This window comes from Diabrotica virgifera, chromosome 5 (genome assembly GCF_917563875.1).
Source record: "Diabrotica virgifera virgifera chromosome 5, PGI_DIABVI_V3a".
Classification (NCBI taxonomy): Eukaryota; Metazoa; Arthropoda; class Insecta; order Coleoptera; family Chrysomelidae; genus Diabrotica; species Diabrotica virgifera.
Genome location: NC_065447.1, coordinates 211,312,058 through 211,326,051, shown reverse-complemented (window position 1 = coordinate 211,326,051; position 13,994 = coordinate 211,312,058). Strand labels below are relative to the sequence as shown.

At 35.5% G+C, this 13,994-nt stretch overlaps 1 protein-coding gene across 1 annotated transcript in view; it reads right to left on the bottom strand.

The window, feature by feature from the left end:
• LOC114324187 (amyloid-beta-like protein) overlaps positions 1 to 10,490 on the bottom strand; it is a 314,926-nt gene extending 304,436 nt beyond the window's left edge. Inside the window, exon 1 of the mRNA XM_028271943.2 lies at positions 10,272 to 10,490. Within this exon, the coding sequence (XP_028127744.1) occupies positions 10,272 to 10,412 (141 nt within the window). The 5' untranslated portion in view covers positions 10,413 to 10,490. The remainder of the gene's footprint in view (positions 1 to 10,271) is intronic.
• Between the last annotated feature and the right edge of the window lie 3,504 nt (positions 10,491 to 13,994).

Here is a 13,994-nt window from a genome sequence, read left to right as displayed (position 1 = left end):
AATACATACGTATATGGGGAGCATATTATGAGAAGAGTGCTTGAAGGATAGGCAAAAGACATCTGAATAAAAATGACCGAAAAATAAACAACCTAAGTTTTGTACATGGCACAGCAGTTTTTGCAAAAAATAGTGACAAAGGGTTGATTAATTTTATACGACTGGATGAAAACGAAAGTCAAATATTTGGTTTGCAGTTAAACATATCGGAAGACAAAGATCATGATAGTGGATAGACTACATAACAATCACAAAACCACGATTGACCGGTTTGAGGTTATGAGCTCATACTTCTATCTGGGATCATTATCATAAACAGGGTCACTACAGGAAGAAATAAAACGTAGAGGTGATCTAGCAAAAGTCGGCGTAAGACAGAAAGAGAAAAATCTGCTAAGGTCTTAACAAAAAATGACTACCCATTGTCATTTATAAACAAGGAATTCCGCAAGATTGAAGAAAAGAAACAACAAAACACCACAAGGATTCCAGAGACATCTGAAAGAAGGGATCCAAAGATGACAACAATACCATATGTAGAGGGCTTATCAGAAAACCTAAAAAGGATAGGAAACAAGTACAACATCACACAACATTCAAAATAACTAACACTTAGATCTATCCTGTCCAAAACCAAACCCAACAACACACAAGAGAGATCCAAAAACTGCATCTACAAAATACCCTGTATGCGACACCTTTTACATGGGACAAACGGCACGACCACTAAGCTTCAGGGTTAACGAGCATGAAACATGCATCAAGAACAGAGACTTCGAGAAATCCCAGATATGCCAACAGGCCTGGGACAAGGAGCACAGACCACAATGGAAACATCAAAAATCATGAAAGAAACAGACATGAAAAAGAGAAAAGTGAAAGAAGCAACCCTCATCCTACTCAACGAAGAAAAACATATAACAAACCCATCAGCAGGATGCAGCAGGCTTTGGTTACCAATACTAAAAGAAGAAGTCAAAAACAAGAAAATTCCAACAATAACATCCCAATGAACAGCACACCTGAAAGTCCACACCCAATACATATGTATACAATACACAACACAACTGAAAAGGCATAAGTTTTTTGAATTTTGATTACACAAAAAATTATCATTACAATACAGCTATTAAATAGATTATTTCATTCATAGGAGATTCTGACCAATAGAAAGCTACATAAATCTAAATTAAATCGATAATTTTTGATTATTTCATTCATAGGAGATTCTGACCAATAGAAAGCTACATAAATCTAAATTAAATCGATTATTTTTAATGATTTTAACTTCCAATCGTACAGTAAGATATTTGATCACGTGTTTAATTCTGTCCAATCAGATTAAAATTATACTGAGAATTATCTACTGTAGAAAATTACTTATAAATTTTTTTTTAAGTAGATTGTTTCTGTTTCCTAGTTTTGACAACTGCCACATTTAAGAAAATATCCATAATATACGTATTAAAAAATAATCTTACGAATATCACACGACAGTAAGAATAAATAAAAAAATATTGCTTCATTTTTAATCAAATTTGTTGTCTTTAGGCAATAGCCACTCGAGTCCTGCGGGATCTCGTGTCTATTGCCAGACAACAAATTTTCGAAAAACTGTCGCATTATTTTCAATTTATTCTCACTCTCTTGTGATATTATACCCGATAATTTTTGATAATTTCCCGTCGTCAAGTATATTAAGATACATTCAGTGACATTAATGACAATTAATGTTTTAAAAATTATAAAAGTGATGACTTTCAACCGTCAAATTAATATATACAGTTTTATCCATGAAATAATCGCAACAAATTGCACTCGATCTCTAAAATTAATATAGAATTTTTGCCCTCATGACACTTTGGCATAATTTAAAACTGTCAAAGTGTCACTAGGGAAAAATTCAATAATTTTAGAGCTCCTGTGCAATTACTACTGATAATAGATTATTGTTAAATTTAAAAATTTGGTAATATAATTTAATTTTAATTTTTAACATGATTCCTTTTCAACAATCACATCTACAGACATACTACACTGCGCGTCAGAGAAAACGGGCACCCCAAAAATGGGTCATTTTGATGTCTCGTATTTCCTAAACCTGTTGTCCGATTTAAGTAATTTTTTTAATATGTTATAGCCTTATTCTTAAGCAATATCGCTGTGACAATATTGTTGCTAAACAGGTAAATTTTCATTGTATACCGGGTGTATGAATCAAACTGTGTTTTTTTCTTAAAGTTCGCAACACCCTGTGGAATATTCTAGCATTTATAAAATACTGAAATTAAAACGCAACTATAGCCTCAGGTTTTCTTAACATTCTGGTTTTTTATTCATTCGCTTATGTTGGATAATACAAAAGTTAGGTACTTTAACAACTAGCCATGTTCTTCATCAGTACATGGTGTTTCTAAATAAGTGCGACAAACTTTAAGGGGTTGAAACTGCATTGAAAAATAACGACAATTTGCCTTATAAACGTATATCCGCAAATGCTTCCTTTCCGAGATAGAAGGTGTTGCCATTTTTCTTACAAACTGATGATTTATTTATTGCTCTTAAACCGGTTGAGATGTGCAAATGAAATTTGGTGAGTTTTAAGATCTAGTTATTGCACATTTTTGACATACAATTGAGAATTTTATGTTTACCTTTGGCGTGCATACGGGTAATATAATCGGTCATATTACCCGTATGCGCATGCGCGCCAATGGTGAATATAAAATTCTTAATTGCATGTCAAAAAATGCGCAATAACTGTCTCTTAAAACCAACCAAATTTCATTTGCGTATCCCAACCGGTTTTAAAGCAATAAATAAATCGTCAGTTTGTAAGAAAAAATTCAACTTCCCGTATCTCGGAAACGAAGCATTTGCGGACATGCGATTATAAAGCAAACTGTCATTTTTTCTTAATGCAGAATTACCCCTTAAAGTTTGTCGCATTTGTTTAGAAACACCCTGTAGTGATGAAGAACATGGCTAGTTGTTAAAGTACCTAACTTTTGTACTATCCAACACAAGCGAATGAATAAAAAAACAGAATGTTAAGAAAACCTGAGGCTACAGTTGAGTTTTAATTTCAGTATTTTACAAATGCTAGAATATTCCACAGAGTGTTGCGAACTTTGAGAAAAAAAAAACACAGTTTGATTCGTACACCCGGTATACAATGAAAATTTACCTGTTTAGGAACAATATTATTAGGTACAGAGATATTGTTAAAGAATAAGGCTATAACATATTAAACAAATTACTTAAATCGGGTGCATTTTTGGGGGTGCCCGTTTTCTCTGACAAACAAAAAACAATACAAAAAAAACAGTCATAATTTGACACACCCTGGTAACATCATTTCAAACAATATTTTTCAACCACAGATTACTGGGTACACTTCGCGTCATAAAAAATTGGTACAACTCTTATGATCGAAAATCGTGTTTTTCAGGTTGGGTAAGTTGATCTTGTCAAATGTGTCATTCTAATTTCTAGGGCAACGTTGCCAGTTCAACGAAAATATATCAAACCAGCTAAAAGCAGGGCTGTGTGACAGACCGCAAGATTTTAATATACTAAAAACTAAAACAATAACGAGCATTCTCGATCAGTCAGTGACATTATTTATTTAAACAAGCATCCTAAAAAATTCTCCTATTAATTTTCTAATTTTCCATAATTTTAATTAAGTATCCATACACTAATTCGTGTTTTATTAAAATTTATGAAAAATTCCAATTCTAAAATAATGATAGATAATAAATCTAGACAAATTATTATGTTTAATTTCAAATAAAGAGGTGTGATTGGTTTCTCGTAAAGTGTAGCACAAAATTGTATTGATTGGTTAAAGATCCTTCAAACATTTTGGACATTAACTCAACTTTCTCTTTGGTTATTAAATTTATTAGATACCGTTTTTTGTTTCGAGATGTGGTGCTACCGTCGAATGTTGAAGATAAGTTGGGTTGACAGAGTCACAAACCTTGAAGTAATACGAAGGATAGGAAAAGACCCAAAAATTTTGTTAACGATAAAACGAAGGAAACTCGAATATTTGGGTCACCTGATGAGAGGACATAAATACGTAGTACTTCAAAATACAATGCAAGGAAAAATAGAAGGCAAATGGAATCCAGGCCGTAGAAGAATGTCATGGTTGCGGAATTTGAGAGTGGTTTAGCTGCACCACTAATGAACTCCTTAGGTCAGCTGTATACAAGGTCAGGATAGCACTGATGATTTCCAATCTCCGATAGGAGTGGCACAAGAAGAAGAAGTGTTTTGTTGTTGTTGTTAATGATAAAGATAATACCTATCTAAAAATTTTATACATTTTTTAACGTTATCTTTTTTACTTAGATTTAGTGCAATTCTGTTATCTGTAATGGCAACAACGAAGTGATTCACGAACCATTGTGTCCAGTCTGAACACAGGTTTACATTAGGAAAAAAACGTGTACCAGTTTTATATGACGGGAAGTATACCTTATGGACCAAGAGCTAGCAACGTCGGAAAAAAAATATTTTAAGACAACTGGTTCTTTAATATATTATTCCCTATGCTTCCTCGAACATCGTACCGGTCATCTGGCTGCTGATACAGGTTGCGTTCATTACTGCGCAGCACATTTGTACAGGTAAACATATCGAATTTAAAATTATTGTAAGACGAAAAATTATTTTGTCATTACTTTTTAAACATTATTAGAAATATGAACTATAATTGCCAGACAATTTTGTGGTTTAGAAAGTAATGACAAAAAAATGTTTCGTCCTAAAATAATTTAAATTCAATATACAGGGTGACTGATGAGTGTGATAAAGCTCAGTAGATCCGCTATAGTAATAGATAGCAATAATAAAAGTTGATAACAAAAATTGTAGCCCACTTTCAGCTTTACATTACGGAATTAGTTAGAATGTTACAGGGTGTTCGATAACATAGTGGCAAACCAAACTTATGCTTTTCTAAATTTTATTTTTTTATTTTATATTCGAAATTCTCTTAACTTTTCTATCACAAAAATATAAAGGTTTGTTATGTAATATAGGGCTTTTACAAAGTTATAACCAATTTTTTATGAAAAACGTAACAAGTTCAGTTCCCTGTATAAATAAAAATAAACACAATAGCAATGGTTTATTGGTGCTATATTTTTTGTTGATTGTCAAAATTCATAAAAATGGTTGATATTGCTAATTTTTCTTATATCAAATACAGGGTGAGTCAAAACGCAAGTACATTCTTTTCTCAGAAATTTTAAATAGAACACCCTGTATTTTATATCACCATAGAAAAGTATCATTTACTTTAATTTTTGTATAATATTCCCTATGCCTAAATTTGTTAGTTTTCGAAATATTTTCATTTTTCAGAGCAAGTTATTAATTAAGGTGTTCTATTTAAAATTACTGAGAAAATAATGTACTTGCGTTTTAACGCAATGTGAAGCTCAAAGTTGGCTACAAGTTTTGTTATTAACTTTCATTGCTATCTATTACTATAGCGGATCTACTAAGCGTTATCACACTAATCAATCACCCTGATTTTGTATTTACCTGTACAGGTGTGCTGCGCAGTAATGAACCCAACCTGTATCAGCAGCCAGATGACCGGTACAGTGTTCGAGGAAGCATAGGGAACAATATATTGTAACAAAATAATTATTGACCTACCCTCGTATACCAGCTCCCGTCTCCGCACAGACAGAACACTATCGATGTTTCGAGATACGCCGATGCAGCGCCGATGACGTGCAAGCGGTCGAGTCACATGGACATAGCTGGAGATATATAGATATTTCTGGAATATCTGTATCGCATATATAAATAGGACATATTTGTAAATAGCGTTAGTCTTAAGCTAAAGTTGGTAAAGTAAACTTGTATAAATAAAGTCGTATATAAATTACGAACCGCTAGTTTTATTGTAATTAGAAGTAATTACACTAATCACGCTACAGTTGGTGTCGGTGTTCGGTTAACTTAGTGCGATATAAATAAGTGAATTACAGAGAGACTTTAAAATACTTTTGGACTTTATTCGTCGGGAATAGTTAAAGTGCGTTGATTGTTCGGTATTCGGAAAGACTGTTAAAAGACATTTTGGAAAGTACGTGTGTGCCGACCAAAGATGTTGCTACAAGAACTTACAGTAAAACAGCTCCGTGAACAGCTCGAGGAACGGGATCTGGACAGCAGTGGGCTCAAGATAGTCCTACAAGCACGACTCGAGGATGTCCTCACGAAGAACGGAGAAGACCCAAAGACGTTCCACTTCCAGTCAGCAGAACAAGCAATCTTATCGAAATTAAAAACTGTTTCTGAAACGATCAATGATACTTCTAAGATAAATAATGAGAAATTCGAAACCATTTCTCAAAAGATCGATGAAACTTCTAGAAGAAGCGACGAGAAACTTGAAGAAGTTAGTAGAAAAAGCGACGAGAAATTCGAAAATGTTGCTAAAAGATTCGATGAGACTTCTCAAATAATTAAAGAGGTCTGTAGGCAAAACAACGAAAAACTAGAAGAAGTTTGTAAACAAAACAATGAGAAATTTGAAGAAGTTTCTAGAACATTCGATAAGATGCAGAAAAGTGTAGAGACCGTAGAAGAAAAGATCAAACAGCTAGAGAGCAGGATAACCGATACAAAAGTACAACCATCAGTTAATGCAGCAACGTTAGATCCTTTAGTGAAAGATGAACTACCGAGAGACGAAACGTCGCATAATATGAGATTCAAATTACCACCATTTGATGGAAAGTCCTCTTGGTCCATATATCTTAGACAGTTTGAAGCTATTGCGACCGCCAATCATTGGACCGAACAAGAAAAGGCTGTTTCCTTGACTGCTGCTTTACGAGGTGATGCTGCAGATATATTAAGGTCAATTCCCAAGGGTCAAGAAAATTGTTACCAGACCTTGTTCACTCGTCTAGAAAAACGCTATGGAGATGCCCATCTACAACAAGTATACAAAGCACAACTGCGAAGTAGAAGTCAACGAGCAAGTGAGAATCTGCAAGAATTTGAAGCAGATGTGGCTCGTGTGGTGCGGTTGGCTTATCCAGAGGTGCCAGACAGCGTTTTAGAAGAAATTGCAGTAGATACCTTCGTCAATGGGCTGAAAGATAATGAACTACAGAAAGCTTTACGACTAGCAAGACCGAAAGTTTTAGATGAAGCACTTGCTATTGCCTTGGAACACGAAGCAGCTAGCCAAGCTTCACGAAACAATCGAGTAATAACCGTGGAAAAAGGCGATAAGAGAAAAGATGAACGTTTGGTGGAAATGGTACGGAGGGTGATTCGTGACACGATGCCGAAGAGACGCATGAAGAGGGCTGGAAGAGTTGGTTCAAATACAGATGCTTCCTCGATACGGCCATGCAGTGAAAGTTGTAATCACCGGCTTAAAGTAGATGAACAGCTTTGCCCTGTGAGACGAACTACCGTCGTTAATGAGCAATGGCAGCCACAACAGTTACAAGAAGCCCAAGAAGACGATCCATGTATAAAAAGAGTATTGGATTGGATGCGTCGAGGTGAGAGACCTAGTTGGCAAAACATTAGTGCATGTAGTCCGGAAGTCAAGGCCTACTGGAGCCAATGGAATTGCCTGATACTAAAAGATGATCTTCTGTACAGAACCTTTGAGAACGATGATGGTACAGAATCTAAGCTTCAGTTGATTGTACCTAAAAGTAAAGTGTCAGAAGTATTGCGTCAGTTGCATGACGGTACATCAGGTGGACACTTTGGTATTACGAAGACTCTGCAAAAGGTTCGAGAACGGTTCTATTGGGTGAACTGTAAAGATGATGTAAGAAGATGGTGCCAGAAATGTGAACTGTGTGCATCCGGTAATGGTCCAGTTGGTAAAAAGAGAGCACCCATGAGACAGTACAATGTTGGCAGTCCTATGGAAAGAGTAGCAATCGACATTGCAGGTCCATTTCCAGAAACTGATGCTGGAAATAAATACATCCTGGTAGCCATGGATTATTTTACGAAATGGACCGAGGCCTATGCATTACCGAATCAAGAAGCTGCTACCGTTGCAGAGGTACTTGTTAAAGAATTCTTCAGCCGATTTGGTGTTCCCTTGGAGATCCACTCCGACCAAGGGCGAAACTTTGAGTCAGCTCTTTTCCAAAACGTTTGTAAATTGATTGGTGCCAATAAGACCAGAACAACACCCCTGCATCCTCAATCAGATGGAATGGTCGAGAGGATGAACCGAACGATGGGTAAACACTTGTCCAAAGTTGTATCTGAACATCAGCGAGATTGGGACCAACACATTCATTTATTCCTGATGGCCTACCGCTAGGCCGTGAATGAAACTACAGGTCAAACACCAACCTGCCTGATGTTGGGTCGTGAAGTTCGTTTGCCCTGCGACCTAGAGTTTGGCTGCAGACCTTCCGAGGAATATGTTGCAGGCGAAGAATACGTAGACCGCCTGAAGTTACGAATGAACAACATTCATGAACTTGCCCGACAACACATCCAGATAGCCAGTGACAGAATGAAAGATCAATATGATTCTCGCTGCAAGAATGAAAGCTTCGAAGTAGGTGATCTTGTCTGGCTTTATAATCCACAACGTCGTCGAGGCCTGTGTCCTAAACTGCAAAGACAATGGGAAGCTCCGTATGAAGTTAAGAAGAAAATAAATGACGTAATATACAGAATTAAGAAGTTACCAAACGGTAAACCAAAAGTTATTCACATAAATCGTCTTGCACCATATGCTGGCTCAAATGAAACAGAGGAAGCCCGAGTCCTCCAACAGGAGATGAAAGATGCACCACAGCCAAGTTTTAAGGAATTTATGTCAAATTACGCAGAAAGAAAGAGTGCTAGATTCGGCGTGACCACAGAAGTTCAGCAAGATCTGTTTGGTGTTCCAGAAAACGTCTCTCTAGCCCACTGTGTTGCCCAAGACCTCGAGATGACTAAAGGAATCTCGTCCGTATTCAATAGAAAGTTCGGCCGCCTGGACGAGTTAAGGAATCAACAACCTAAAATTGGAAGAGTATTGCGATTGGAAGATGGTCCTCGATCTTTGCTGTATATAGTGACCAGGAAGTCTTATACGGACACGCCAAGCTACGAGAACATATGGCGTGCTCTAACTAATTTGAAGAAAATGGTCTGTAATTATGACATCAAAGATTTGGCTTTACCAAAAATGGGCCATGCAGTAGAAAATCTGGATTGGAAGATTGTGAGAAGCATGCTGGAAGTGATCTTCAGAGAAACTGGCGTACGGATTACTGTGTGTTGCATGAACCCGAAGATGTCATACCCTTCAAAGACAGTAGACTGTTACTTCTTTTCTAGGGGTGTATGCAGAGCTGGAGAATCCTGTAGAGTCCGCCATCCTGGGCCATCTAGAGTTGCTGATCGGGACGCTCAGATCTTAAGAGGGGAGCAGTGTAACAAAATAATTATTGACCTACCCTCGTATACCAGCTCCCGTCTCCGCACAGACAGAACACTATCGATGTTTCGAGATACGCCGATGCAGCGCCGATGACGTGCAAGCGGTCGAGTCACATGGACATAGCTGGAGATATATAGATATTTCTGGAATATCTGTATCGCATATATAAATAGGACATATTTGTAAATAGCGTTAGTCTTAAGCTAAAGTTGGTAAAGTAAACTTGTATAAATAAAGTCGTATATAAATTACGAACCGCTAGTTTTATTGTAATTAGAAGTAATTACACTAATCACGCTACAATATGAAAGAATCAGCTGTCTTAAAATAGTTTTTCGAAAACGTTGCTAGCTCTTAGACTATTACGATCGAGGCCAATATTTCATTTGCAAGGAAGATACACACAACCTAAAAAGGTTGTTAGAATTTTCGCAGAATTTTTCAGGCCTAAATTTTCTTTTTAATTTTCTGAAGACGATTTCCGGAGTGGAAATCGAAACATCAAACAATAGTTAATTAAGAAATGTAATTTTCATTACACCAACAATTGTGGCTCAATCCCATAAACAAAATACTATATTATTTAACATGCCACAAGAAAACAGTTTTAGAACTTGCTATTACTAAAGAAGTACAAAAATAAGTTATTTAGTTATATTTTGTTCTCGAATTTATTTAATAGGTACCGAATATTCCCATTAAGATTAGGGATATTAGCCGTCTGATGCATATTATATTAAGGGAAAATACCGCAACCACAAGAGAGCGGACCAAATACGTGATACCTAGCTGATTAAATACTAAGCCTTACCTTTTTGCAGTAGTTGAGAATGTCCATTTTATCTTTGTAACACGTTGCTTTGGAATAGAGGTCGGAAACCCATTCTCCCTGCTCCGTCATGTACTTGGGATGGTAGGCCTCTTGTCCGTGCATCCCCGAATCGCACAACATGGCCACCTGTGGTTCGAAGTGGGAAACGGCTCCTCCACTACTGCTCCCCAGACCTCCATTATCCTGCAGCCCCAAACCCTGCAACAACGGGAAATAATTATAAGTATGGTTAGAGAGAGACACAGTATGATAGTCCATTTACTCACGGTTTTTGCTCCGACTTTTAAAGAACCGCTTGGATTGACATGAAATGTGGCACACGCATAGCTAACATATCAAAGAGAAAGGTGATATTGTGCCGATGCGTGCTTTTGTGAAAAAATATATCTTCAAAATAAGTTCGGAAATGGATAAACTAACTAATTCTAAGCAACCTTTATTTTATAGTGTTTTTCACTAAGTTAATACTTTCGGAGATATTTGCGATTGAGTATGTTTCTTGTTCAACAAAAAACCATTTTGGTTTTTCGCAAATAACTCAAAAAGTACGTATTTTATCCAAAATAAAAGGTTCTTAGCAAAAATATAGCTTATAAAAAAGTGAAAAAATTGGTGTATACATCAGCTTTCTAGACATATCAAAAGCAGAGTGGGAGCTAATGAAAAATAGGTTCATATTCTTTTTTGGGAAAACTCATCTTAACTTTTTAAAAATGTTTAAAAGAGGCTTTATTTTGTTTTTTAAAAAAGTTTTTAGCATCAAAAGTAAGCAAGTACGCTCAAAATAAAGTTGTTCCCCTATTTTGGTAAAACAATCGTGAAAATTACCCCCTAATTAGCATCCCAAATGAAATTAATCGTTACTGCTTCACAACTTGCTTTACTCATATAAGTATTGTTTATATGATCTGCAAGTTTCATCGGTTCAAAAAGCTTATTTTTGAAAGGGCTGTAGTTGAAAGAGCTTGAAAGTCACTGATCATGAGTGTATATAAATTTTAAACAGCCATATCTTAATTAATTTTTGTCTTATAGAAAAACAAAAAATCCAAAATATTCATAAAAGAAAAACCTACATTTTTTTACTCATTAAGGTTTAGTATCACTAATATTTTTTAAGTTATTTTGAAAAAAACGCAATTTTTTCAAAATTACAATAAATTTACTTTAAAACCATTTTTTTTAAATAAGAACTTTAAACTGATAAAACTTACAGATCAGATAAATAATACATAGGTAAATCAACTTGTAAAGCGGGAATTTCATTCTAGATGCTAATTAGGTGGCGATTTTCTTTATTTTTTTATTAAAAAAAGGCCAACTTTATTTTGAAAGTAACTTACTTTCTTTTGACGCTAGAAACTTTTATAAAAAAACAAAAATAAACCTTTTTTACACAATTCAAAAAAATTATAATGAGTTTTCCACGTAGAGTGCTTCATTTTTTGGTTATTTCACGTTGAAATGTTCGATTTGGAATTTGACGAATATGAATTTATTTTTTATTAGCTACAACTATGCTTCTACTGGGTCTAGAGATTTCATTTATACTCCATTTTTTTAACTTTTTTGTAAGCTATATTTTTGCTAAAAAGATTGTTTTTTTTTGATAAAATACATAATTTTTGATTGATTTACGAAAAAGGGTCTAAAAAGTGGTTTTTTTATTGAAAAATGAACAAATTCACTCGCAAATAACTCGAAAAGTATTAGCTTAGTGAAAAAACGCTATAGAACAAAAGTTGCTTAGAATTAGACTTTTCCATTTCCGTACTTATTCTGACCGTATATTTTTCACCCCCGAGAAGAGGTGAAACTTACCCCCAGAGTAAAAGCACACATTGGCACAATATGACTTTTTTCTTTGACATGTCAGCTATGTGTATACCAAAAATTTCTTGTCAATTCAAGTGGTTCTTTAAAATTTGAACCAAAAACCGTGAGTAAATGGACTATAAGTATGGTTAGAGAGAAACTCAGTCTGGATAGAATTCTAAAGTGGGATGATTGTGGCGAGGTGTGGGATACTTCGATTACAAGTAGAATAAGGATGATTAGGGGGCTATTACGGTTAGAGATGTTTTCAGGGATATGGGGAAGTTTCTTATCAGGTAAAAGTTTCCTGGCTAAGATAGTTTCTAGTTATTAGAGTCACGTTCGTGAGCTTAAATGAAAACCAACTAATTCTTATCAAATTGCTTACATCAGTTAACAAAAACTTTGAAGAAGTATGTATAGTAAAAGTCTGCATTAACATTAAACTATATTGGAGTGAATAGTTTGAGCTGTCACGATTATACACACAACACAAAAGTCTAAGGATATTTTAGTAATTTGACAATACCAATGACAGAAATTTCATGACCATATAAATTTGCTTGTACTATAATTGCTGATACAGACACTTACTTCTTACCAAAAAAAATGTAAAACTGATAGCAATACGTGTTTTAGAATGTTTTTATAAGGGATAAAAAAATCGACATTTTTATGTTTTGTTCATTTTTAATTTTAGTCACTTTATACCATTCTTGCTTAATAGGTAAGTTAAAGATATTGTCTTTTTACCATGCAACGACTGACCAGCTGGGTGTCTCCCAAAGCGTCGTAAGTCGTTTGTGGCGTCGGTTTAGAGACACTGTCGAGACGGTTGTAGAGCGACATTTAATTTTAAATGCCAGAAGGCAGCCAACAATCATGGCATCCGAGCTGGTTAATGAATTACAGCTTGCACATAATGTAACAATTAGCCGCAGTACTGTGAGGAATCGTCTCCATGAAGCCAATCTTCGTAGTCGGAGACCACTGAGATGTCCACCTCTATATAGAGGCAATCGCGCTGCAAGATTAACCAAGAGTTTCAGAATTGGACTGACAATGACTGGGCCACAGTTTGGTTTAGTGACGATTCTAGATATGGATTTCATCCAGATTCTCGCCGGACAAGAGTTTGGAGACGACCCGGAAATGGAGAACGATTACGACATCTTCAAGAAGTGTATGCATACAGAGGTGGTACATTAATGGTATGGGGCGGAATCATGATTGACGGAAGAACTAACCTCATTTTCCCACGTGGCTTTCTCAGAAGTCAGCAATATTTGGACACTATTCTTGAACCTGTTGTGCGCCCGTTTGCTGATGATGTTGGAGAAAATTTTTACTTTATGCATGATAATGCTCGACCACATGTTGCGCAAATTGTAACAAACTGGTTGGATAATGAGGGTATTGATGTATTGCCGTTGCCAGCACAATCACAGGACTTGATTCCCATTGAGCATGTATGGGACATGCTCCAACAAAGAATTACTCCACAGATGGGCAATATCTACACTGAGTTTCAATTAAAAGAGCATCTGAGAGAACAATGGACACAACTACCTCAAGCAGACATTAACAATGTGATTCGGAGCATGAACAGTAGATGTAGAGCTGTGATAAACCAACGTGGTGGCCATACTTTATTTTAAGGTTATATTTAGTATTTTTGACATTTTATGGTGGTATGTGGAACATGGGTGATTTGCAATATTTTTTGCTCCAATTTTCTGTTTTTTTTTGCAATTTATGGTTTTTGACATATTAAACAACAATTTAAACTACAAATTTTGTATTACTTTTTTTAAGATGATTACAGATAAACAAAATACGTCTATTTATAAAAATATCCCTAGACTTTTTCGTTGTGTGTAATATACA